The sequence below is a fragment of the Schistocerca piceifrons genome, chromosome 3 (assembly GCF_021461385.2).
Source record: "Schistocerca piceifrons isolate TAMUIC-IGC-003096 chromosome 3, iqSchPice1.1, whole genome shotgun sequence".
Lineage (NCBI taxonomy): Eukaryota > Metazoa > Arthropoda > Insecta > Orthoptera > Acrididae > Schistocerca > Schistocerca piceifrons.
The window spans coordinates 87731531-87758709 of record NC_060140.1 but is presented as its reverse complement, the minus strand read 5'-3'; the positions used below and the strand labels follow the sequence as shown (position 1 = coordinate 87758709).

At 45.5% G+C, this 27179-nt stretch overlaps 1 protein-coding gene across 2 annotated transcripts in view; it reads left to right on the top strand.

The window, feature by feature from the left end:
- The window catches only part of LOC124789591 (protein scarlet-like), a 189938-nt gene that overhangs the window by 68551 nt on the left and 94208 nt on the right, over positions 1-27179 (top strand). For both annotated transcript variants that reach the window (XR_007016140.1, XM_047257002.1), the window contains exons 4-6: positions 2559-2695; positions 11902-12057; positions 26568-26806. Coding sequence is in view for 1 of the 2 variants with exons in the window: in XM_047257002.1 (XP_047112958.1) it covers positions 2559-2695; positions 11902-12057; positions 26568-26806 (532 nt within the window). In the remaining variant the exon portion in view is untranslated. The remainder of the gene's footprint in view (positions 1-2558; positions 2696-11901; positions 12058-26567; positions 26807-27179) is intronic.

Sequence of the window (27179 nt, the reverse complement as noted above, 5' to 3'; positions counted from 1 at the left end):
TGAATCCTACCTGGCGCCCACCTTACCAACAATTAAATTTATCTGATCATTCCACTTCAGATGGTTGTGTACGCATACGCCCAGATATTTTACAGTAGTAACTGCTACCAGTGTTTGTTCCGCTTGTTGTAACTGCCACCAGGACGGTCGCGGGGTAGCGATGACGGAAAGCGCGCCGGGACCCGCGGAGAGGCCCGCGAACAACAACACAACGGGAGAGGATGGACACGACCGACGAAGGACAGAAAGAATACAACAAGATCGAACAACAGAGTCACAAGGAAACAAACTCGTCCACTTGTACACTAACCAGGAAGTAAGCAGTCTAGCGCAAAGCTAGGTGTAAACCGACGTAAGCGAGATTAGACTGACTGGCTGAGTTTTTTTTTTTTTTTCTTTATTGAGTTTCGATTCCCTCCGAAAGGGGCGGGCTGGCAGCAGCTCAGTATGCCGCTCTTCAGCCTACAGACGTTGTTTTAAAAAGATGAAGATAATATATAATAAAAAAGAGGCGATAAAATCAGAGACTTAAAGGGTAACATGGTGAAAAAATCGTGGAACTTAAAACATAGAACAAAGGGATGATGATGTTAATAAAATACATATGTAGCAGACAGGTAAAATAATAGACAGACAATTAAAAAACATGGTGACAATCTGGTTTCTGTTCGCAAAAGACATAAAACTCCCACCCAGCGACAGCATGGTTTCTGTTGGCAACACATGGAAAGGCGAAACAACACTGAACATTCACTTGAAGACTGCACTAAAATATGACATACCACAGCTGAGAGCAGGTGGGGCTAAACTGGACAGATGATGGGAAAATAAAAAAGGGGGGAAGGTGAGGAAAAGCGGAGGGGGAGGGGGGAAAGGAGCCAATGGAGGATGAGGACCCATAAGAGGGGTGGGGGTGCTGGGTAGATGCGACAGGGAGTTGGGAATGCTGAGGACGGGAAATACAAAAGGACTCGGGGGAGGGGGGGAGAAGGGAGGTAGGGAGAGGTTAGGTGGGGAGAAACACAGGATGGAAGGGGGGAAGAGGGAGCCCAGCGAAAGGATGGAGGAAAGGAGGGAGAGAGGGCATCATCCAGGAGGGGGAGTTGATGGAAGCCACCTTGGGAAAGGAGATGAAGGGTGTAGAGATGGAGGGTAGGGGGGACACAACAGTGAAGACGTGGCAGGGGTTGGGGACAGGAGAGGAGAGGAGCAACCAGGGGGTGAGGGGGATCAAGGCGGCAGGAGGTGTAGAGTAGGGGGATATGCTCAAGGAATAGGAGCAAATGGGGGAGAGGAAAGAGGTCATAGAGGATCCACGTGGGGGACAGGAGGCGTATACGGAAAGCAAGGAAGAGTGTATGACGCTCAAGGATCTGGAGGGACTTATAGAATATGGGTGGGGGGGGGGGGGCAGATATCCTGGCGGGATACTGGCTAAGCGAGAGGCCGGCGCTTAAGTACACTATCAGGGGCGCCGCTATTGGCCACCGTGGCGCCCTCACACTAAAGGCGGGCCAGGAGGCGCGCGCCGCCACAGCTTACAGCGCGGTGGTGCAGAGACCTCTAGGGGTCTTCGACGTCCATGACGTCTGGAGCGGATTCAAATTCCGCGGCGCGCGGTACCAGACCACTATCATATAATCATACAATAAAGGATCCTTAGTTCAAATGGCTCTGAGCACTATGGGACTCAACTGCTGTGGTCATAAGTCCCCTAGAACTTAGAACTAGTTAAACCTAACTAACCTAAGGACAGCACACAACACCCAGCCATCACGAGGCAGAGAAAATCTCTGACCCCGCCGGGAATCGAACCCGGGAACCCGGGCGTGGGAAGAGGATCCTTAGTTCTACGTATTCGCAATACATTACATTTGTCTATGTTCAGGGTCAGTTGCCACTCCCTGCACCAAGTGCCTATCCGCTACAGATCTTCCTGCATTTCGCTGCAATTTTCTAATGCTGCAACTTCTCTGTATACTACAGCATCATCCGCGATTAGCCGCATGGAACTTCCGACACTATCTACTAGGTCATTTAAATATATTGTGAAAAGTAATGGTCCCATAGCACTCCCCTCTGGCACGCCAGAGGTTACTTTAACGTCTGTAGACGTGTCTCCATTGAGAACAACATGCTGTGTTCTGTTTGCTAAAAACTCTTCAGTCCAGCCACACAGCTCGTCTGATATTCCGTAGGTTCTTACTTTGTTTATCAGGCGACAGTGCGGAACTGTATCGAATGCCTATATTGATCGTGATAACCCTTTCAGCATCAACTAAGACCTGAAGACGGCGCATTGAGGCGCCGAAACTGGTAGCTAGATAGTAAATAAGATTATAAGGACGGCTGCAGGCGCTTCATTTTCTTTCAATACTTCTACTTCTGTCGACGATGCTTCCTTCTTACCAACAAATCCTGAGTCCCATAACAAATTTCGTTTGATACCCATGTGGCGGTACTTTTGCTAATAAACTTTGACGTGCTGGCTAGTGAAATGCGCGTAGGAAGTGAAAGAGTACTGCACGCATGTGTGTACATGGTTTGTTTGCCTGCAGCGGGCACGCTGGTGGACGGCGACATCCGCGTGAACGGCCAGCCGGTGGGTCCCGGCATGCGGCGACTCAGCGGCTACATGCACCAGCACGAGCTCTTCGTCGGCAGCCTCACCGTACGCGAGCACCTCACGCTCATGGTGAGAAACCGCTCCAGCCTTCGCGTAACTATCCGTAATTCAGACTCTGCTACCCAACAGTTCGCCATAATATCGTTCTAGGTGCACGGCCACAACAGAGGTAAGCAGGGCTCTTTGAACTGACGGGGCAATAACATAGAGGCATTCTCTCGTTCACGATTCCCTTAATGTTCACGACAAAGACCAAGAACGGACCGTCAGTATCGATAAATTCTCCTAGGTGGGCGACCACATCGAAGTCAGACACACGGCTGGTCTCGGGTCACTAAGACCCATTCCGTTTTGGTCACGACAAAGAGCAGACCTCGAGATTCAGCAAAATTCTTCAACGGGTGTCGTAGCTTCTGAGGTAAACGCAGGGCTAGTCATTTAAGGTACTGGGCAACGAACAGTGTGATTCTTCTAGAGGTCACAGCAAAGCCTAAGACCAGAACATACGGAATTTGCATCAAAAGCAGCCTGTAGACGCACCAGCTCCATGGAAGTCTTAAGAGGCTTCACCGGACACAGTAATGGGAGGTACAGGAAAGCTGCAACCGTCTTTTTCCGTGACTCATTAGCTACGGCGAGGGAGAGAACTCTCCTCAACACGACTACAACCCGACTACGGCAGTCTGTGAGCCTGCTGTCAGATAACCATAGAGTAACCTATGCGTAAAAGAAATGTAAATACAAAACTTCTTTATTCTGTTAGCATAGATGTATACCCAGGAACGTAAATAGTTAGCCGGCCGCAGTGGCCGAGCGGTTCTAGGCGCTACAGTCCGGAACCGCGCGACCGCTACGGTCGCAGGTTCGAATCCTGCCTCGGGCATGGAGGTGTGTGATGTCCTTAGGTTAGTTAGGTTTAAGTAGTTCTAAGTTCTAGGGGACTGATGATCTCAGAAGTTAAGTCCCATACTGCTCAGAGCCATTTCAACCATTTTGTAAGTAGTTATCGTTATTGAATTACTTTTGGTTCCCGACTGCTTACTAGAGTTTGCACCTGAAGTGCCGAACTTAGTCCTGAACTACTGATTTGGCTATCGCCACTGTCTTTGGAACTGCTCGAGTCGGTGACAGATTCTTCATTCCCTAAATCGACATGAGACACTTTTACTTCAGCATGTCTCGTAACATTTTACACTCTGATAACTACTATCACCTGACTGTATTGCCAACCATGCTTATTAAAATTTGGCAGTTTATTCTGGCAAAGTAACTTCTTGGAAAGTTCCTACGGGACCAACTGATGAGGTCATCGGACCCTAGGCCTGCACACTACATAATTTAACTAAAAGTAACTTATGTACCCATGCCTGACGGAGGACTCGAACCTCCGACGGGAGGAGCCACGCGAACCGTGTCAAGGCGCTCCAGACCGCGCGGCTACCCCGCGCGGGCAGTAACGTCTTACAGTACCTTTTCCTACGAAAACTATTTACAGTACTTTCGTATATAACTTTGAGTCCAGAAACTACACTACGTGCTCCTGCACTACAGTTATCATATTATGGATGGTCATATGCATCAGCCATCTCCGAAGATTGCGGTGAATATCGTCATATGAAGTAAAAGACAAAAACGGTCCACCTTTGTGTCGCCATTTGACACAGCCTTCCTCAAACTGGTAGCTTGCTGTGTGTCACCCTACGTGTATTCGTAGTACCGGTAGTCTGCCCTTATCTGTATTACTATGCGCCTACCAGTGGCAGTTACAGGTTGCCTATAGAACGCTTGCAGGAGCAACAAAAAAATTGATTTTCAATATTTCGCAAAATCATTGACCGAATTTAAGAATTTAACAATCATAATGTACTCATTAAGAGGTATAATCTCTGTATACAAAAGGCAATTGTCCTGACTGAATGACTGACTGACATACCATCGCCCAGTCCAAAATGTTCACAACAGAAATTTGAAATTTGGAGAGTATGAGGTTCTTATTCTGCAGGCGTCATTTAAGAAGAGATTTTTCGAAATTCTAGCTCTGAGGGTGGGAAATAGGGATGAGAGGCTTTTAAAAAAATGTCGCTATTAAGGTAATTTTGCAGCTAGACATGAGAAAATTTATGTTTTATTTCTCCGTCAGAAATAAGGAAATGCGTGTTTCAGTATTTTTGGAAATTTAACATTATGGGTATGAAATACTATGTGAATGCATTTTTTTTTAATATGTCCTTATTAAAGAAATACAATAGTACTTTTTAAATCTACATCTACGAACAATGGTATTTCACTCCTGGGTTACAAATAAAAAAGAATATGTTTCAGTGTTTTTGGAAACTGAGCCCACGAGTTGGTGTAATAGAGGATGAGGTCTTTTGTGAAACTATTTCATTATGAAGACATTCTTAAAGGTACGTCTATAAAAATTTAATAAAAAATGCCTGTTTCACTGTTTTTGAAAATTCATCTCCTCTGCGGGTGAAAAAAACAATGGTTCAAATGGCTCTGAGCACTATGGGACTTAACATCTTAGGTCATCAGTCCCCTAGAACTTAGAACTAGTTAAACCTAACCAACCTAAGGACATCGCACACATCCATGCCCGAGGCAGGATTCGAACCTGCGACCGTGCGGGTGAAACAGGGAATGGAAGTTTTCTTGGAAATATTCCAAGCTAAATATATGAAAATTTGCGTTTGGCTTTTATGATGGAAGTAAATCACAAACATATCACCGTTTTGGAAATTCAGTACCTGTCGATGTTATGGTCTTCAGTCCTGAGACTGGTTTGATGCAGCTCTCCATGCTACTGTATCCCGTGCAAGCTTCTTCATCCCCCAATACCTACTGCAACCTACATCCTTCTGAATCTGCTTAGTGTATTCATCTCTTGGTCTCCCTCTACTATTTTTATCCTCCACGCTGCCCTCCAATACTAAACTGGTGATCCCTTGATGCCTCAGAGCGTGTCCTGGCCACCGACCCTTTCTTCTAGTCACGTTGTGCCACAAACTCGTCTTCTCCCCAATTCTGTTCAGTACGTCCTCATAGATATGTGATCTATCCATCTAATCTTCAGTATTCTTCTGTAGCATCATATTTCTAAAGCTTCTATTCACTTCTTGTCTAAACTATTTATCGTACATATTTCACTTCCATACATGGGTAAATTCCACATAAATACTTTCAGAAACGACTTCCTGACGTTTAAATCTGTACTTGATGTTAACAAATTTCTCTTTTTCAGAAACGCTTTCCTTGCCATTGAGAGTCTACATTTTACACCCTCTCTTCTTCGATCATCTTCAGTTATTTTGCTCCCCAAATAGCAAAACTCATTTACTACTTTAAGTGTCTCATTCCCTAATCTAGTTCCCTCAGCATCGCCCTATTTAATTAGATTACATTCCATTTGCTTTTGTTGATGTTCATCTTATATCCTCCTTTCAAGACACGGTTCATTCCGTTCAACTGCTCCTCCAAGTCCTTTGCTGTCTCTGACAGAATTACAATGTCATCGGCGAACCTTTAAGTTTTTATTTCTTCTCCATGGATTTTAATTCCTACTCCGGATTTCTCTTTTGTTTCCTTTACTGCTTGCTCAGTATACAGATTGAATAATATGGGGGATAAGCTACAACCCTGTCTCACTCGCTACCCAACCACTGCTTCCCTTTCATGTCCCTCGACCCTTATAACTGCCATCCGGTTTCTGTACAAATTGTAAACAGCCTTTCGCTTCCTGTATTTTACCCCTGCCGTCTTCAGAATTTGAAAGAGAGTATTCCGGTCAACAGTGTCAAAAGCTTTCTCTGAGTCTACAAATGGTATAAACGTAGGTTTGCCTTTCCTTAATATATCTTCTAAGATAAATCGTAGGGTCAGTATTGCCTCACGTGTTCCAACATGTCTACGGAATCCAAACTGATCTTCAAATAGATCGGCTTCTATCAGTTTCTCGATTCGTCTGTAAAGAATTCTTGTTAGTATTTCGCAGCCGTGACTTATTAACCTGATAGTTCGGTAATTTTCACATCTGTCAACACCTGCTTTCTTTGGGATTGGAATTACTATATTCTTCTTGAAGTCTGAGGGTATTTCGCCTGTCTCATACATCTTGGTCAACATATGGTAGAGTTTTGTGAGGGCTGGCTCTCCCAAGGCTATCAGTAGTTCTAATGGAATGTTATCTACTCCTGTGGCCTTGTTTTGATTTAGATTTTTCAGTGCTCTGTCAAATTCTTCACGCGGTATCATATCCCCCATTTCATCTGCATCTAGATGCTCTTTCCATTTCCATAACATTGTCCTCAAGTACATCGCCTCTGTATAGGCTCTCTATATACTCCTTCTACCTTTCTGTTTTCCCGTTTTTGCTTAGAACTGGTTCTCCATCTGAGGTCTTGATATTCGTACAAGAGTTTCTCTTTTCTCCAAAGGTATCATTAATTTTCCTGTAGGCAGTATGTTTCTTACTCCTAGTGATATATGCCTCTACATCCTTACAGTTGTCCTCTAGCCAACACTGCTAAGCCATTTTGCACTTCCTGTCGATCTCATTTTTGAGACGTTTGTATTTTTTTAGTCTGCTTCATTAACTGCATTTTTATATTTTCTCCTTTCATCAATTAAATTCAATATTTCTGCTGTTGCCCAAAGATTTCTACTAGCCCTCGTCTTTCTACCTACTCGATCCTCTGCTGCCTTTACTATTTCATCTCCCAAAGCTACCCATTCTTCATCTACTGTATTTTTCCCCCATTCTTGTCAATTTTTACCTAATGCTCTTCCTGAAACTCCTGGTTCTGTCAGTTAACCAGGTCCCATCTACTTAAATTCCCACCATTTTGCAGTCTCTTCATTTTTAATCTAAAATTCATAACCCATAAACTGTGGTCAGAGTCCACATCTGCCCCTGGATATGTCTTACAATGTAAAACCTGCTTCCTAAATCTCTGTCTAACCATTATATAATCTATCTGAAATCTTCGAGTGTCTCCAGGCCTCTTCCACGTATACAACCTTCTGGTATGGATCTTAAACCAAGTGTTAGCTATGATTAAGTTATGCTCTGTGCAGATTTCTACCAGGCGTCTTCCTGTTTCATTCCTTACCCCCCTTCGATATTCACCTACTACGTTTCCTTCTCTTCCTTTTCCTCCTATCGAATTCCAGTTACCCATGACTATTAAATTTTCGTCTCTCTTCACTATCTAAATACTTTCTTTTATCTCATCATACATTTCATCAATCTCTTCATCATTTGCGGAGATAGTTGGCATGTAAAATTGTACTACTGAGGCAGAGCGGTTCTAGGCGCTTCAGTCTGGAACCGCGCGACAGCTACGGTCGGAAAGTGGAATCCTGCATCTGGCATGGATGTGTGTGATGGCCTTAGGTTAGTTACGTTTAAGTAGTTCTAAGTTCTAGGGGACTGATGACCTCACATGTTAAGTCCCATAGTGCGCAGAAACTTTTGCACCATTTTGTCTTTACTAGCCGGCCGCGGTGGTCTCGCGGTTCTAGGCGCGCAGTCAGGAACCGTGCGACTGCTACGGTCGCAGGTTCGAATCCTGCCACGGGCATGGACGTGTGTGATGTCCTTAGGTTAGTTCGGTTTAAGTAGTTCTAAGTTCTAGGGAACTGATGACCTGATGACCACAGCAGTTGAGTCCCATAGGGCTCAGAGCCATTTGAACCATTTTTTGTCTTTGCTATAGACTATTCGCAATGCAGTTTTAAGACAGTATCCACATATACCACTGAATATACATGTGAAAATGTGTCATTGTGCGACAGGTTGATCAGGGCCTATGACATTATAAGCATTTAGATGCGTGAACTACTTGTTTTTTCATAAAATGAAGCGCAAGGTACCCAGGCTATATGCATCCCGTGTTTCATACTGAGAGCGCTTAGCGATTCCCAACAAATTTTATGCATAATTTCCGCCTCAGTAGCGTAGCGGTAGCGTTTCCGCTTGTCATGCAGGGGACCCGGGTTCGATTCCCAGCAGGGGACTTCGTGCTGTTTGTTCTTCGTCATGATTTTCATCATGGCTGACCCGCAAGTCGCCGAAGTGGCGTCAACTAAAAAGGACTTGCAATACGGCGGCCGAACTTCCCCACATGGGGCCTCCCGGCCAACAATGCCATACCCTCATTCCTCTTTTTTAAGCATAATTTCAAACTTTTTCTCAACTTTTTCTCGAGTAATTGCTGGGCGTTAAATTTTTAACACATTATCTCATTTGTAAAGTAAACACGCGTTTGTAGCTGTGTAATGCACGGGAGTTCTAGCCTTTAAAGAAATGGAGGTTTACTGGCATTTGCTAAATGAGAGGCTCGTCTTGCCACAACTCCTGTTGCTCGGATGACGGGATCGGGAGGTATATCACAAGTAGTGACAAGTAGTGACACACATGAAGGCAGCCTAGAGCAATAGCTGAACGTTCGCTATAATTATATTTCATATCGTGACCTGTAAACGCAACAGTTTCACTGAATCGTACTGTGCTGCTAGTTTGACTTACATACACTCTTGCACGAGCTACACTGATAAGCCAGAACAATATGACCGCCTACATAATAGCCGGTATGTCCAACTTTGCCGCGGGTGACAGCGGCGACGCAACGTGGTCTGGGAACGATGAGACCTTGGTAAGTCGCTGGATGGGGTTGGCACCACATCTGCACACACGGGTCACCTAATTCCCGGCAGGGGATGATGATCTCTGACTACTACTACTACGACGTGATCAGGCCCAGTGGACCGCACGCATCTACAACTTTCCTCCCCGACTGTATTCTGTCCATTGCTGATATCCGCCATCTGTTCACATCTATTGACACTTGGTTTAAATCTTCATGGAGTCCATCCCTCCAACGCTTCTTGGGTCTCCCTGGCGGTCTCTTTCCTGTAGATATGAAATCACGGAGTTTCCGAGGCCATCCGGGCCACATGGCCGGCCCACTGCATTCGTTTTGCTTTGACAGTTCCTGCTATGTTGGGCTGCTGGTATAGTTCCTCAAGCTCTTGGTTGTGTCTGATCCTCTATTCCCCTGTATCTGCATCCAGAACCAGACCGAAGATCTTCCGAAGCACTTTTCTCCCTGACGCCACGTTCAGTCACATCCCAGATGTGTTCGATCGGTTTCAGATCTGGCTAACCAGCACATCAATTGGAACTCACCACACTCCTGGCCTAGTGACATGGCGCATTATCTTGTTGAAAAATGCCGAGAAATGATCATCATGAAGTGGTGTACGTGGTCTGCGACCAGTGTGCGATGCTCCTTGGCGGTAATGTTCCCTTGCACGAGCACCACTGGATCCACGAATGTCGGCGTGAATGTTCCCCAGAGCATAATGTTGCCGCCGCCAGCTTGTGTCCGTCCGGCAGTACAGACGTCAAGGAGCTGTTCCCCTGGAAGACGATGGATTTGGGCCCTCCTATCGGCATGATGAAGAAGGTATCGAGGCCCATCAAACCGTGCAAGTCTCTGTTACAGTATCAACGTCCAGTTCCCATGGTCACCTGCCCATTCCAGTGGTAGTTGCCGATGTCGTGGTGTTACCATTGCCACGTGCGTGGTTCGTCGGCTGCGGAGGCCTCTCCTTAGGAGAGTTCGATGCACTGTGTGTTCAGCCACACTTGTACTTTGCCCAGCACTAAAGTCTGATGTTAGTTCCGCCAGTGCTCCCCTTCTGTCCTGTTTTATCAGTCTGCTCAGCCTACGACGTCCGACGCCTGTAATGAGGGGTCGCCGCCCAACTCCACGACGCCTGGGCGTGGTTTCACCTCGGTATCACCACGTGTTGAAGACACTCAGCACAGCAGTCTTCCAACAAGTGACAAGCCGTATAGTTTCCAAAACACTCGTGCCGAGCTTTCGGGCCATCAGAATCTGCCCACGGTCAAATAGATCGCGCGCCTTGCCCATTCTACATACGGACACCATGCTCACTGATACTACATGCACCAAAATGGTTCAAATGGCTCTGAGCACTATGGGACTTAACATCTGAGGTCATCAGTCCCCTAGAACTTAGAACTACTTAAACCTAACTAACCTAAGGACATCACACACACCCATGCCCGAGGCATGATTCGAACCTGCGACCGTAGCGGTCGCACGGTTCCAGACTGAAGCGCCTAGAACCGCTCGGCCACTTCGGCTGGCCACTACATGCACCGTGCGTGTGTCTGACTTGCAGTCATTCCTCGCCTGGTGGTGCTGCTATCGTCTGGACGGGTTTATATCGACAGTACGGTGGTTGTCATAATGTTCTGGCTGATCAGTGTATATTTCCTTCATTAAGGGGGGCAGGACGTCAAACGGGCCGACTTGGAGCGGGGGAGGCACCACACGACATTTTAATTTCCACTGTCTATACTTTTACAAATAAATTCATAAAACTTCGTCAGCATGGCCAGGAAGGATTCAGGATTCACAGTCATAGCAGTGGAACTTCGAAAATAATAAACAAAATTTTTTTTTTTGCATGTGAAATTTCATCATTTTTGTCACTTGTTGCTTTAGGTACACTTTTCGTCATAAGTAAGAGAGATCCTTCGATGAATTTTGCACAGCATATAAACCATGCTTAAAGGTGTACGAAACTCTAGAAGTTTCCAAATCTATTAAAAACTGTGATAACAATTGAGGTAATTAACTATAAAATTTGTGTTTTTTCTAATCACGAAGTTTAAAATATAGCAACTCATTCGTTTTTTTCGCAAAATTAAATAAATTCTAGAGTTTCATGCACCTGTAAGTATGGTATGTGTGCTGTGCTAAATTCATCGAAGAACCTCTCTAACTATAGTGTACCTATGGCAACAAATGCTGCCATTAGTAAGTGAAAAAAATGAAGAAATTTCACACGTAGAAAAATTTATTTTGTTATGTTTTCGAACTTCCACTGCAATGAGTGTGAATCCTGAATCCTTCCTGGTGATGCTGACAAAGTTTTATGAATTTATTTGTAAAAGTATAGACACTGGAAATTAAAATGTCCTGTGATGCCCCTCCTGCTCCAAGTCGGCACGTTTGACGTCCTGCCCCTCTTAACTCAGATATTAAGGAACTCAGATGTTTTCTACGATATGTCGTGGCAAAGAAGTGGTTTGTCATTTTATCTGGTGTTCCTCCTGTGTTTTAATTTTAACAGCAATTTCATTTTAAGCGCTGCACAGGTGCATCAGTGAGTGGCCACATCAAGTAGACGAATTAGCGAGGCCCTGTTGTCTAGCTTTCCCTCGCCTGTCTGCACAGGCGCGGCTGAAGATGGACCGCCGGACGCACAGCAGCACCCGCGACCGGCAGCTGCAGCAGCTGCTGGCGCAGCTGGGGCTGGAGGACCGTGCTGACGCGCGCATCGACGGCGCCCTGTCCGGCGGCGAGCGGAAAAGGCTCGCCTTCGCGGCAGAGGTGAGCGCTGCTCCTTCTGTGCTCTGTGCCACTAGTTACTATCTCTGACATAAACGTCTATGCTCAACCCCTCGAACATGCTAATGCAACGGCCTAACTCCTCTGAAAGGCCCCGCATAACCTGCAGGACAGGACAGATAGAACAAATTGTGGAAAAAGGTCAAAATAAGGGGCTGTCACTTACACTCGAACATACAACTTTATTATTTGATGAAACATTACAAGAGCCCAAAAAAATTTTTTAGACACACAGCTTTCATCTTTGGGACTTAATTACCGGCTGTAAGCCACTTTAATTTAAAAACGACTGAAGGCCAATAACTTAAAACGCAAGCATAATCAGAAATTTAAAAGCAAGCCTTATCGTAAAACAGTTCTTTAGTTAGGCTGAAGTAAACAAGTTAAGGCCGAACACTTAAATCTCCAAAACGATATTTTTTTAAAATACCAAAGTACTTACGTCAAACAGTTCTTTAATTTAGGCTGAAGGCCTTAAGAACCAACAACTCAAACTCAAACCAGCTGAAGGCCGAAGACTTAAAAATTCAATAGCTTGAAGTAAACAAGTTAAATTCAAATTGGCTGAAGGCTGAAGACTTAAAAAATTTAAAAGAAATTTTAAATGCCGAAGTGCTTACGTGAAATAGTACTTCAAACTAGGCTGAAGGCCTTAAGAGTAAAACAAATCTAATTTAAAACACAAAACCGGCTAGAAGCCATACAAGTACCAACAACAAGAACAAATTTAAAAAAAAAAAAAAAAAAACGTCGTACACACAAGAGCGCCCAGGTGTTCGAGGGTCGGCCTGTAATTCAAACACTAACGCTCGCTTAGGTGAGACAGGCAGGCGGGCCAACCATTCACGATCCGACGACAACCCAACCGACCGACAGTCAACGGACTCAACGACAAGATGACTTCCACTTCACCCTACCAGCGCACAACAGGGAGCTCAACGGCACAACGTGGGATATATTGGCGCCCACAAGCAATCATACACGCAGCTGTCAAAATACACACCGTTCTGGACAGCAACAACACGATGAGGAAACTACGCTGCCTGAAATTTAAGTCAGCGCCCAGGGCCGATAACGAGAGCGGCCACAAGGCAAAAGATTCCGCTGGTGCACTTCAATTCAAATAACAAAATACAATGAAACTCCACCGGAGGGTGGCTAGAATTTTCCAACTTGAAAACCACGTTGTTTCTCGCGGGAATTTCCCAACAGCCGACAACGAACAGCAAATGACAAAATGTCAAGGCCCAGACATGGTAATTGGATATCTCCATAGGCCCCCTGGCTCAGCAGCTGTTGTGGCTGAGCACCTGAAGGATGATTTGGAAAATATTTCGAGTAGATTTCCCCACCATGTTATAGTTCTGAGTGGAGATTTTTATTTGCCGGATATAGACTGGGAGACTCAAGCGTTCATAACGGGTGGTAGGCACAAAGAACCCAGTGAAATTTTTTTAAGTGCTTTATCTGAAAACTACCTTGAACAGTTAAACAGAGAACCGACTCGTGGCGATAACATATTGCACCTTCTGGTGACAAACAGAGCCGAACTATCTGAAACAGTTAACGCAGAACAGGGAATCAGCGATCATAAAGCGGTTACGGCATCGGTGATTTCAGCCATAAATAGAAATATTAAAAAAGGTAGGAAGATTTTTCTGTTTAGCAAAAGTGACAAAAAGCAGATTTCAAATTACCTGACGGCTCAACACAAAAGTTTTGTCTCAAGTACAGATAGTGTTGAGGATCAGTGGACAAAGTTCAAAACCATCGTACAATATGCGTTAGATGAGTATGTGCCAAGCAAGATCGTAAGAGATGGAAAATAGCCACCGTGGTACAACAACCGAGTTAAAAAACTGCTGCGGAAGCAAAGGGAACTTCACAGCAAACATAATCATAGCCAAAGCCTTGCAGACAAACAAAAATTACGCGAAGCGAAATATAGTGTGAGGAGGGCTATGCGAGAGGCGTTCAATGCATTCGAAAGTAAAGTTCTATGTACTGACTTGGCAGAAAATCCTAAGAAATTTTGGTCTTATGTCAAAGCGGTAGGTGGATCAAAACAAAATGTCCAGACACTCTGTGACCAAAATGGTACTGAAACAGAGGATGACAGACTAAGCGCCGAAATACTAAATGTCTTTTTCCAAAGCTGTTTCACAGAGGAACACTGCACTGTAGTTCCTTCTCTAGATTGTCGCACAGATGACAAAATGGTAGATATCGAAATAGACGACAGAGGGATAGAGAAACAATTAAAATCGCTCAAAAGAGGAAAGGCCGCTGGACCTGATGGGATACCAGTTCGATTTTACACAGAGTACGCGAAGGAACTTGCCATTCTTCTTGCAGCGGTGTACCGTAGGTCTCTAGAAGAGCGTAGCGTTCCAAAGGATTGGAAAAGGGCACAGGTCATCCCCGTTTTCAAGAAGAGACGTCGAACAGATGTGCAGAACTATAGACCTATATCTCTAACGTCGATCAGTTGTAGAATTTTGGAACACGTATTATGTTCGAGTATAATGACTTTTCTGGAGACTAGAAATCTACTCTGTAGGAATCAGCATGGGTTTCGAAAAAGACGGTCGTGTGAAACCCAGCTCGCGCTAATCGTCCACGAGACTCAGAGGGCCATTGACACGGGTTCCCAGGTAGATGCCGTGTTTCTTGACTTCCGCAAGGAGTTAGATACAGTTCCCCACAGTCGTTTAATGAACAAAGTAAGAGCATATGGACTATCAGACCAATTGTGTGATTGGATTGAAGAGTTCCTAGATAACAGAATGCAGCATGTCATTCTCAATTGAGAGAAATATTCCGAAGTAAGAGTGATTTCAGGTGTGCCGCAGGTGAGTGTCATGGGACCGTTGCTATTCACAATATACATAAATGACCTTGTGGATGACATCGGAAGTTCACTGAGGCTTTTTGCAGATGATGCTGTGGTGTATCGAGAGGTTGTAACAACGGAAAATTGTACTGAAATGCAGGAGGATCTGCAGCGAATTGACACATGGTGCAGGGAACGGCAATTGAATCTCAATGTAGACAAGTGTAATGTGCTGCGAATACATAGAAAGATAGATCCCTGATCATTTAGCTACAAAATAGCAGGTCAGCAACTGGAAGCAGTTAATTCCATAAATTATCTGGGAGTACGCATTAGGAGTGATTTAAAATGGAATGATCATATAAAGTTGATCGTCGGTAAAGCGTATGCCAGACTGAGATTCATTGGAAGAATCCTAAGGAAATGCAATCCGAAAACAAAGGAAGTAGGTTACAGTACGCTTGTTCGCCCACTGCTTGAATACTGCTCAGCAGTGTTTGATCCGTTCCAGACAGGGTTGATAGAAGAGATAGAGAAGATCCAACGGAGAGCAGCGCGCTTCGTTACAGGATCATTTAGTAATCGCGAAAGCGTTACGGAATGATAGATAAACTCCAGTGGAAGACTCTGCAGGAGAGACGCTCAGTAGCTCGGTACGAGCTTTTGTTGAAGTTTCGAGAACATACATTCACCGGGAAGTCAAGCAATATATTGCTCCCTCCTACGTATATCTCGCGAAGAGACCAAGAGGACAAAATCAGAGAGATTACAGCCCACACAGAGGTATACTGACAATATTTCTTTCCACGAAGAATACGATACTGGAAGAAAAGGAAGAACGGATAGAGGTACTCAGGGTACCCTCCGCCAGACACCGTCAGGTGGCTTGCGGAGTATGGATGTAGATGTAGAATGTGAACAGTCTTGATTTGTTGGTATGTTAAATCAAAACTCAACTTTCGTGTACAGGGTCGGTGAGCGACGGACCTCGTAGCAATAGGAACAGCGGCACACACTGCGACACCGAGTAAAGACCGCCAGCGGGCCCCGGGCAAAATACGCCCCGTCGAGAATTCCTCACTGCTCCACGCCAACCGACCGACTCCTCACAGCCAGTACTCCGACAACACTTAAAATAACATGTCAGTCAAAATCACACAAACTACACACAGTTTCACGAACACTTGCACGGAGTACTAGACAATACTAACGGCAGTGACTGTACAATAACAGGGACGAATCACGAGCCGGCACACACAACCAACCCATAAGCGATCGCCGGCCAAATACACGTCGTGCGGCAAGACGACCGACCGACGACCAACCAAAGTCGTCGCCACTCCAACCATGTGTGTCGGCAATCATCGGGCGAGTCATGGCGGTCCGGACCTCACTGCTGCCGCGCCCCGACTGAACTTGTGCCGCGTGCCAACTCAAACACTGCCAGGTCCCCAACTAACTCACAACACACGACGACCGGGAAGTAACAGCAGTCCAGCAAAGTCAATACGCCAGGGCTTATATCGATAAGCGCTGCTGCTGCCGCTCACGGGCAGGCAAGGCAGCAACTCAGTGACACCAGTAATTGAAAATTAACATAACGAGGTGGCAGTGCTGTAAAAACAAGATGTAAAATAAGAAATGTTACTAACACGAGCCACGCATGGCTCATCACCATCTTGTATCTCAAGAAATAGGTCACTGATGTAGTCACTGAAAATCCGTAGACCTGTATTTCGCCGCTATTCGGATTGCTGCGTATGCACTCTGTAAACCACTGTCCAGCTGCTTTCTGACTCTTTTATCTATTCTATTTCGCATGCAACGGCGCGGTTGTTTGTGGTTCGTCCCACAGAAACTATGCCATTCACGTTGCGGTAATTTGTCCTTCTGCAGTCAGGTCCACAGTACAACAAGCAGTATTACACGAGTCTAACGGGTGCAACAAATGTTTTTCAGTATCAGGTTAGCTGAACGATCAACTGAAAGGTAGTTTACGAGTCAAAACTTTAATATACTGTCAGTTGTTTGACACCAACACACTGCCAGTTCCGTGGAAACTTAAAATAATAGTTTCCGCATTGACACGCTATCACATTCACTCATTATAGCCAGCTTTAGGTGGTTAACCAAAACCGATGCCAAAAAGATTACAAAACGTTTTATCACACAATTTGACCACTATGAATGTTCAGTTTGCGGTCACGGCTTATACAGGGTGGTCGGAAAGTCCCGCTACAGAGTTCTAGGACTTGTAGAGGCGAGTGAGTGCGTCGTATTTCGAATAGGACCCATGTCCGCAAACGTCATCCAAAGAGACTACAGACCTATGACCATTCGTTCATCTTCCCTAATGTGAAACACATCTCCTCTACTGAGCAAGTGTTCATAGCTGTTAAGGTACGCGCTTTAGAGCCCACGCTCATTGGACATTTTTTCTCGTTTTCGTCGACACTACCACCACTGAAAGTTACCAGCCCTACACTCTTCGCAATACGAGAACCGGTACATGTATTCAACTGTCAGAGGTATCAAAACTTTTTTCGTTTATAAATTTCGACACCTTCGTTTCCGGTACAGGGATCCTTTATTTCAGGTTAATACATTTATCGTTCTCCATCATCCTAGAAAGTCTGCAACACCGTCGGGGAATCACCCCTTGTATATATACATTTACAGACGCCCGCGGCTATAACTTTGACGCTCTGTAATCTCGTTGGATGACGTTTCGGGACATGGGTTCCTATTCAAAATACGATGTACTCACTCCCCTCTACAAGTCCTAGAAGTCTGTAACGGGAATTTCCGACCACGCTGTACGAGGTGCATTCAAGTTCTAAGGACTCCGATTTTTTTTCTCCGGACTGGAAAGAGATAGAAACATGCGCATTGTTTTAAAATGAGGTCGCGTTCATTGTCAATACGTCCCAGAGACGGCAGCACCGTACGGCAGATGGAATTTTACCGCCAGCAGCGAGAATGAGAACTGTTTTAAATACTTAAAATGGCGACATTTTCCTTACTTGAACAGCGTGCAATCTTTCGTTTTCTGAATTTGCGTGGTGTGAAACCAATTGAAATTCATCGACAGTTGAAGGAGACATGTGGTGATGGAGTTATGGATGTGTCGAAAGTGCGTTCGTGGGTGCGACAGTTTAATGAAGGCAGAACATCGTGTGACAACAAACTGAAACAACCTCGGGCTCGCACAAGCCGGTCTGACGACATGATCGAGAAAGTGGAGAGAATTGTTTTGGGGGATCGCCGGATGATTGTTGAACAGATCGCCTCCAGAGTTGGCATTTCTGTGGGTTCTGTGCACACAATCCTGCATGACGACCTGAAAATGCGAAAAGTGTCACCCAGGTGGGTGCCATGAATGCTGACGGACGACCACACGGCTGCCCGTGTGGCATGTTGCCGAGCAATGTTGATGCACAACGACACCATGAATGGGACTTTCTTTTCGTCGGTTGTGACAATGGATGAGACGTGGATGCCATTTTTCAATCCAGAAACAAAGCGCCAGTCAGCTCAATGGAAGCACACAGATTCACCGCCACCAAAAAAATTTCGGGTAACCGCCAGTGCTGAAAAAATGATGGTGTCCATGTTCTGGGACAGCGAGGGCGTAATCCTTACCCATTGCGTTCCAAAGGGCACTACGGTAACAGGTGCATCCTACGAAAATGTTTTGAAGAACAAATTCCTTCCTGAACTGCAACAAAAAGGTCCGGGAAGGGCTGCACGTGTGCTGTTTCACCAAGCCAATGCACCCGCACATCGAGCTAACGTTACGCAACAGTTTCTTCGTGATAACAACTTTGAAGTGATTCCTCATGCTCCCTACTCACCTGACCTGGCTCCTAGTGACTTTTGGCTTTTTCCAACAATGAAAGACACTCTCCGTGGCCGCACATTCACCAGCCGTGCTGCTATTGCCTCAGCGATTTTCCAGTGGTCAAAACAGACTCCTTCGCCGCTGCCATATAATCATGGCGTCAGCGTTGTGAAAAATGTGTACGTCTGCAGGGCGATTACGTCGAGAAGTAACGCCAGTTTCATCGATTTCGGGTGAGTAGTTAATTAGAAAAAAAAATCGGAGGCCTTAGAACTCGAATGCACCTCGTATACTACGGCACGCGTATTTTGGTTAGGCATATTCAACAGCCATAGTTAACAATTAAAATCGGAATTTCAAGTTTCCGTCTTCCTCACACGTCCTCATTCACTTTGCGACACTTCTCGATCAAATTTGTAATCACTGGGCCGCAAAATTTGCACATCTATTCAGAGCTCCTTATATCCGCGTCTGAACATGATCTAGCCTGAGCTCCGAAGTGCACTTAGTCTTCACAGCTCAATTCTCTTGCTGTATTTTGATACGCGCGAACGTGCTGTTATCTGTTTGGCTCATTTACATCGCAACAATCCAATACTAATACTCAGCCGTGCAATCACGCGTCCTTTAGTTTTCATCAGTCACATTTTAATAGCTTTTATGAACGATTATGAAAAGAACAAATTCATAAAATCAAAAAGACTGCCTCTTAAATAACAAAATTATTATAAAATATTTCTTGTTTTCATAGTCCATAAACTGGCTAGTTACACTTTACAATTTGCCCTGAGTGTGGTTCACTCTCTCAGTACGCAGTTCTCACGCTAACGTATTCTCAGTTAGCAGACATAACAATACTCATTTATTTAATACTTACATTCACACCATCATTCACGCTAATAACTAAACAAATTAGCAATAATCAATGAATGTCTCAATAATCACAACAAATACAGTTTTGTTTCCAAAATGTAATGTTTTAACAGCCTGATAATTTCGTAGTCCGTAAGATGCTGGCACCCCTCCGCCATGGTCGTAACTACTTGCAACTAGCTACTGGAGCAGAGCGCATCTGTCACGCCACAACCGTGGCTCATTATATCTGTCTGCTCGCTTCTGTGTCTTAGGCATGATGCAAGGCGCTAAGCTCATACATGTTTAAACATCGGCAACATTGTCTTGACCCTGTTCATATCCATATAGGCACTTTTCAGTATTCCTGCTCATTGCACAAATAAAGGTAAAAATGTATATTTCTAACCAACACAGGGTACTTCATGAAATTATTGGCGCAATGGTAGAGACAAGCTGGAAAAACAATGTGCTGAGGTGTTTAGAAAGCTGTTCTTTCCTGTTGATCTGTTGGCAATGTTCCTTTTGCCGTCCTTTCCCCGTAGCTGCTCTCTATAAGCAGGTGTTCTGTACATCGTCCGCCCATACAGGCAAAACCTGTTTCTACAAAATACTCATAGCTCCCGGTCCCCCACGTCTGGACTACGTGGTTGCATTTGGCACTCTGTGTCACGTCCGCGCTCACTCCAGTCAAAACCATCGCCATTTCTTGCTGCACCTGGCATATGGAGAAGTAGTGAAGCAGTGCTTCCCTTGATTCTTGAATGTCAAACGTTTCTTTTCCGTCTGTATGCAGGCATCGCTGCTTCATCAGTACATCTACATCTACATCTACATCTATACTCCGTAAGCCACCCAACGGCGTGTGGCGGAGGGCACTTTACGTGCCACTGTCATTACCTCCCTTTCCTGTTCCAGTCGCGTATGGTTCGCGGGAAGAACGACTGTCTGAAAGCCTCCGTGCGCGCTCGAATCTCTCTAATTTTACATTCGTGATCTCCTCGGGAGGTATAAGTAGGGGGAAGCAATATATTCGATACCTCATCAAGAAACGCACCCTCTCGAAACCTGGCGAGCAAGCTACACCGCGATGCAGAGCGCCTCTCTTGCAGAGACTGCCACTTGAGTTTGTTAAACATCTCCGTAACGCTATCACGGTTACCAAATAACCCTGTGACGAAACGCGCCGCTCTTCTTTGGATCTTCTCTATCTCCTCCGTCAACCCGATCTGGTACGGATCCCACACTGATGAGCAATACTCAAGTATAGGTCGAACGAGTGTTTTGTAAGCCACCTCCTTTGTTGATGGACTACATTTTCTAAGGACTCTCCCAATGAATCTCAACCTGGTACCCGCCTTACCAACAATTAATTTTATATGATCATTCCACTCCAAATCGTTCCTCCCAGATATTTTACAGAAGTAACTGCTACCAGTGTTTGTTCCGCTATCATATAATCATACAATAAACGATCCTTCTTTCTATGTATTCGCAATACATTACATTTGTCTATGTTAAGGGTCAGTTGCCACTCTCTGCACCAAGTGCCTATCCGCTGCAGATCTTCCTGCATTTCGCTACAATTTTCTAATGCTGCAACTTCTCCGTATACTACAGCATCATCCGGAAAAAGCCGCATGGAACTTCCGACACTATCTACTAGGTCATTTATATATATTGTGAAAAGCAAGGGTCCCATAACACTCCCCTGTGGCACGCCAGAGGTTACTTTAACGTCTGTAGGCGTCTCTCCATTGATAACAACATGCTGTGTTCTGTTTGCTAAAAACTGAAATAACGTTGCACTACGCTGCACAACATACGAAATCAGCGGGGGCCGAGTTGTGAATGTAACACTACTACTCATGATATATGATGAGATGAAAATCTTCACTCAGAATCCATGGTGAATTGTGGAAGGTACACTTCAGCAATGAGGCTCGCTAGGCTTCAGAGTACCATAAAACACAACACGCGCAAAAGTATCAAAATGGCCACTAGTAAGACTATTACTGAGAGACTGTTCATAGTCAATGTTCTCACTTTTTACTACTCAGTCCGCTGTATACACTGAAGAGCCAAAGAAACTGGTACACTCGACTAATATCTGAGGTAGTGCTGGAGGGAATTGACACCATGCATCCTGCAGGGCTGTCCACAAATCCCTAAGAGTATCTCTTCTGAACAGCACGTTGCAAAGCATCTCAGATATGCTCAATAATGTTTATGTCTGGGGAATTTCATGCCCAGTGGTGTTGTTTAATCCCAGAAGAGTGTTCCTGGAGCCACTCTGTAGCAGTTCTGGACGGAATTGCCCACGTCCGTCGGGAAGCAGAATGGACGTGAATGGATGCAGGTGAACAGACAGGATGCTTACGTACATGTCACCTGTCAGAGTGTCGTATCTAGACGTACCAGAGGTCCCATATCACTCGAACTACACACGCCGCACACCATTACAGAGCCTCCAACAGCTAGAACAGTCCGATGCAGATATGCAAGGCCCATCGACTACTGAGGTTGGCCATACCCGTGCACGTCCATCCTCTCGATACAACTTGAAACGAGACTCGTCTGACCAGGCAACATGTTTCCAGTCATCAACAGTCCAATTTCGCTGTTGACGGACCCAGGCGAGACGTAAAGCTTTGTGTCGTGCAGTCATCAACAGTACACGAGTGGGTCTTAGGCTCCAATTATCCATATCGATGATACTTCGTTGAATGGTTCGCACGTTGACATTTGATGACGGCCCAGTACTGAAAACTACAGCAATATGCGGAAGCGTTGCACTTCTGTCATGTTGAACGATTCTCTTCAGTCGTCCTTGGTCCCGTTCTTGATGGATCGCCGGCCGAATTGGCCGTGCGGTTAAAGGCGCTGCAGTCTGGAACCGCAAGACCGCTACGGTCGCAGGTTCGAATCCTGCCTCGGCCATGGATGTTTGTGATTTCCTTAGGTTAATTAGGTTTAACTAGTTCTAAGTTCTAGGGGACTAATGACCTCAGCAGTTGAGTCCCATAGTGCTCAGAGCCATTTGAACCATCGGATCTTTTTCAGGCTGCAGCGATGTCTGAGATTTGATGTTTTACCGGATTCCTGACATTCAGAGTACACACGTGGAACGGTCGTACGGGAAAGTCCACACTTCATTGCTTCCTCGGAGATGCTGTGTCACACCACTCGTGCACCGGCTATATCACCACGTTCAAACTTGTTCCATAAAAACACGGGAGAACTGCCGCAAGTCAGTAACATCTTGCCACGATATTTCGGCACAAAGTCTTTTGGCCATCTTCAGGTGAGTACAGCTGGAGGAGTACTAGCGAATACGCGCTGAGCTCTGGTATTTAAAGCCAAAGGGGCTGCATTGCCCATGCGCTGCGCATGTACTGTTTAGCGTGGGCGTTCACAACTCCGTGCGCTGCGGCTGGCGCCCTCCGCGGTGAAAACTTGGCATTTCGGTATCAGATCGATCTTCATCTTTATACCGATAACTACGTTGACCTCGAAGTTTCTCTACAACGGGATTCCAAGCGGAATTTAACTGGTAACCGCTATATCGATTGATAAGAGTCTCGCTGTCTGACAATTTTATTTCTATGGATTGATTTATAATTGAACTCCAGAAATTTGATGTTTGCGCCACACTTTTTGTATCATTGTAATTCATACAATGGCCAGTAGAAATACAATGTTCAGCGATTGCGGACTTGGTGGGTTGGAGAAGGCGAGTATGCCGCTGGTGTTCCACAATACGTTCGTGCAACGTTCTTGTTGTCTTCCCTACATATGACTTGCCGCAATCACACGGAATCATGTAGAAACCTGATTTACGTAGGCCCAGGTCATCCTTAACGGATCCCACCAGTGATGATATTTTAGGACGAGGGCGAAAGATGACTCTAACTTGATGCTTCCTCAATATTCTACCTATCTGTGACGAGATGTTCCCAATAAAAGGTAGATAAGCCGTTGACCTGAAGACCTCTTCTTCTTCCTTGCTGCGTCGTTTGTAGGACTACATAGCTCTGTTCACTTGCTTAGTTGAAAAGCCATTCATCAGGAATACTTTTTGCAGGTGTTTCAGTTCCGCTTGAAGACTGTCGACGTCAGAAATAGTATGGGCACGGTGGATTAAAGTTTTAAGGACACCCATTGTTTGTGCCGGATGGTGGCAACTGGTAGCTTGCAGATACAAATCTGTATGGGTCGGTTTCCTATACACCGAATGACCAAGTGTGCCATCATTCTTGCGCCGTACCAGAATATCTAAAAACGGCAAACAACCATCTTTTTCAGTTTCCATAGTGAACTTAATATTTTCATGTATGGAATTCATATGATGTAAAAATTCCTGGAGACGGTCCACGCCATGAGGCCATACTATAAAGGTGTCATCCACGTAACGCCAAAACACTGTCGCTTTAAAAGTGACAGAGCTCTCTCTTCAAAATCTTCCATAAAAAAATTTGCCACCAGGGGAGACAAAGGACTCCCCATGGCGACACCGTCAGATTGTTCATAAAATTCATTGTTGAATGTAAAATATTTAGAAGAGAGAGTATGCTCGAACAACGTTGTAATATCTGCATCAAACATATTACCGATCAGGTGTAATGAATCTACAAGAGGCACCTTGGTAAAGAGAGAAACCACGTCCAGGCTGACCAGTTTGCTTAGTCCGATAGTAACAGCGTATTCCTTCACGGAAGCGAACACATTCACAGCTTCACGAGGCTGCCAAGAAGCCACAGCGCCGGCCCGCTGTTACTGACCCCAGTACGATCAGGCGCCGACTGCCGCCCGTACTCAGGCGCACCCCGCTCGCTGTCGTCTCTCCAACGTCTCGCTAAGACGCGCACTTCCGCGTGCCCTGCCCGACGTTGTTCCCTTTCCACCCGTACTGTCCGCTATATCCTGAGCCGGCCCAGGCTCCAAAGACAAACTTCTGCCAGGGGGAATCGATAGTGCCTAACCAAAGATAGTCCTGGGACCAATCCCGCCACGGCTCACATATCAATTGCTCACATGAACAGCAAAGGATTTTGATTGTTTGAATGTCACCCATCGCTTGCGACACCGTTGTAAATTCAAAGTTAATTATTGTCAATCTCCGTTTGCAATAAAAACTATTAGCGTGATTTGCTTGAATTGTTGCATAGCTATCAGAGAAAGCAGCACCCTTTAGGCACCCTATGAGCGAAGAGTGGACAGGACTGGGGTGACTTCAGGGGACGCCGCACGTTTCTACCATACAGGGGAAGACAGTAGGCTGCTCTGAGTCTGTTTTCAAACTTATGCATCGCAATGGGAGACAATTCCAGGGCTGCGAAAAACTGATTTTGTTGCGCAAGGCAAAATCATCTTCAGGGATAACCGGTTCGGCAAGGCTTGGAATCCCATGTATAAGTACGAGGGTCACTCCAAAAGAAATGTACACTATTTTTTTTTTAAATCCATCTTTTATTCTACATCTTTGAAAGTTTTACAGTGTGCAGATACATCCTTTAGGAACAATATTTTCCTTTCTCCGCATAATTTCCATCCCTCTCAACTGCCTTACGCCATCTTGGAACCAGCGCCTGTACACCCGCATGGTAAAATTCTGGACCAACCTGTAGGAGCCACTGTTTGGCAGCGTGCACAAGGGAGTCGTCATCTTTAATCCTTGTTCCACGAAGAGAGTCTTTCAGTTTCCGAAAGAGATGATAGTCACATGGTGCCAGGTCAGGACTGTAAGGCGAGTGTTTCAGTGTTGTCCATCCGAGTTTTCTGATCGCTTCCGCGGTTTTTTTGACTTGGCCGTGCATTGTCGTGCAACAGCAAAACATCCTGCTTTTGCCCATGTGGTCGAACACGACTCAGTCGAGCATGAAGTTTCTTCAGTGTCGTCACATACGCATCAGAATTTATGGTGGTTCCACTTGGCATGATGTCCACGAGCAAGTTTTCCAGCAGAATAATTTTTTTCCTTGAGTAAATTTGCATGGTGCCACTCCATTGATTGCCTCTTCGTCTCTGGTGAAAAATGATGGAGCCATGTTTCATCACCTGTCACAATTCTTCCACGAAATTCATCTCCACCATTCTCGTACTGTTCTAAATGTTCGCTACATACCGTTTTTCTTGTTTCTTTGTGAGCCACTGTCAACATCCTGGGAACCCACCTGGCACAAACCTTTTTTAATGCCAACACTTTCAGTATTCTGCAAACACTTCCTTCCCCTATCCCAATGTAGCGTGACAATTCGTTCACTGTGATGCGTCTGTCAGCAGTCACCAATTCGTTAACTCTCTGCACATTGTCTGGAGTGTATGCACTACGAGACCTGCCGATGCGAGGAAAATCCTCAATATTGCCGTGTCCGCTTTCATCACGTAACTTGCTTGCCCACCGACTAACTGTACTGCGATCGACAGCAGTATCTGCATACACCTCTTTCAACCTCTTGTGGATGGTTCCCACTGTCTCGTTTTCATAGCACAGGAAGTCTATGACAGCCCGTTGCTTCTGACGAACGTCAAGTGTAGCAGCCATCTTCAAGACGTGCTGTGACGGCGCCACTCACGGGAACAGGTTGAACTAAGTTTGAAAACAAACTGGAAGGTGGTATCTACACACTGTAAAACTTTCACACATGCGGAATGAAAATTGTATTTTTACAAAAACAGTGTGCATTTCTTTTGGAGTGACCCTCGTAACAAGGGAAAAGGGAAGAGCACAAAGTAACGTAATTGTGTGTGGACAGCGTACGGAAACCTCCATCTCGAGAGCAGCCCCTACTTCTAGTGGGACACTCTCAACAGCGTCTCAGGAAAGCCATTGGAGGGAGACAGAGGACGCCAGATATAAATGGGACACTTCAGTCAATATTAGCCACGGAAAATATGAGTCGTTACATTGTTGACGTGATGTCGTAACGCACAGTGGCTGAGGCGGTGTGTTGTGTCGCCGCGCAGCTGATGACCGACCCGCTGCTGCTGTTCTGCGACGAGCCGACCACCGGCCTGGACTCGTTCTCGGCGCAGAAGCTGGTGCACATGCTGCGCCAGATGGCCGACCAGGGCCGCACCGTGCTGTGCACCATCCACCAGCCGTCCAGCGAGGTGCTCGACCTCTTCCACGAGGTCATCCTGCTCGCCGACGGGCGCGTCGCCTTCGCAGGCGAGCTCTCTGCAGCGCTGTCCTTCTTCAGCAGGTAACATAGTAAGAGACGATTTTAAGACTAAGGCAGCTGCAGCTAAAGTACAGGGTGTTTCAAAAATGACCGGTATATTTGAAACGGCAATAAAAACTAAACGAGCAGCGATAGAAATACACCGTTTGTTGCAATATGCTTGGGACAACAGTACATTTTCAGGCGGACAAACTTTCGAAATTACAGTAGTTACAATTTTCAACAACAGATGGCGCTGCAAGTGATGTGAAAGATATAGAAGACAACGCAGTCTGTGGGTGCGCCATTCTGTACGTCGTCTTTCTGCTGTAAGCGTGTGCTGTTCACAACGTGCAAGTGTGCTGTAGACAACATGGCTTATTCCTTAGAACAGAGGATTTTTCTGGTGTTGGAA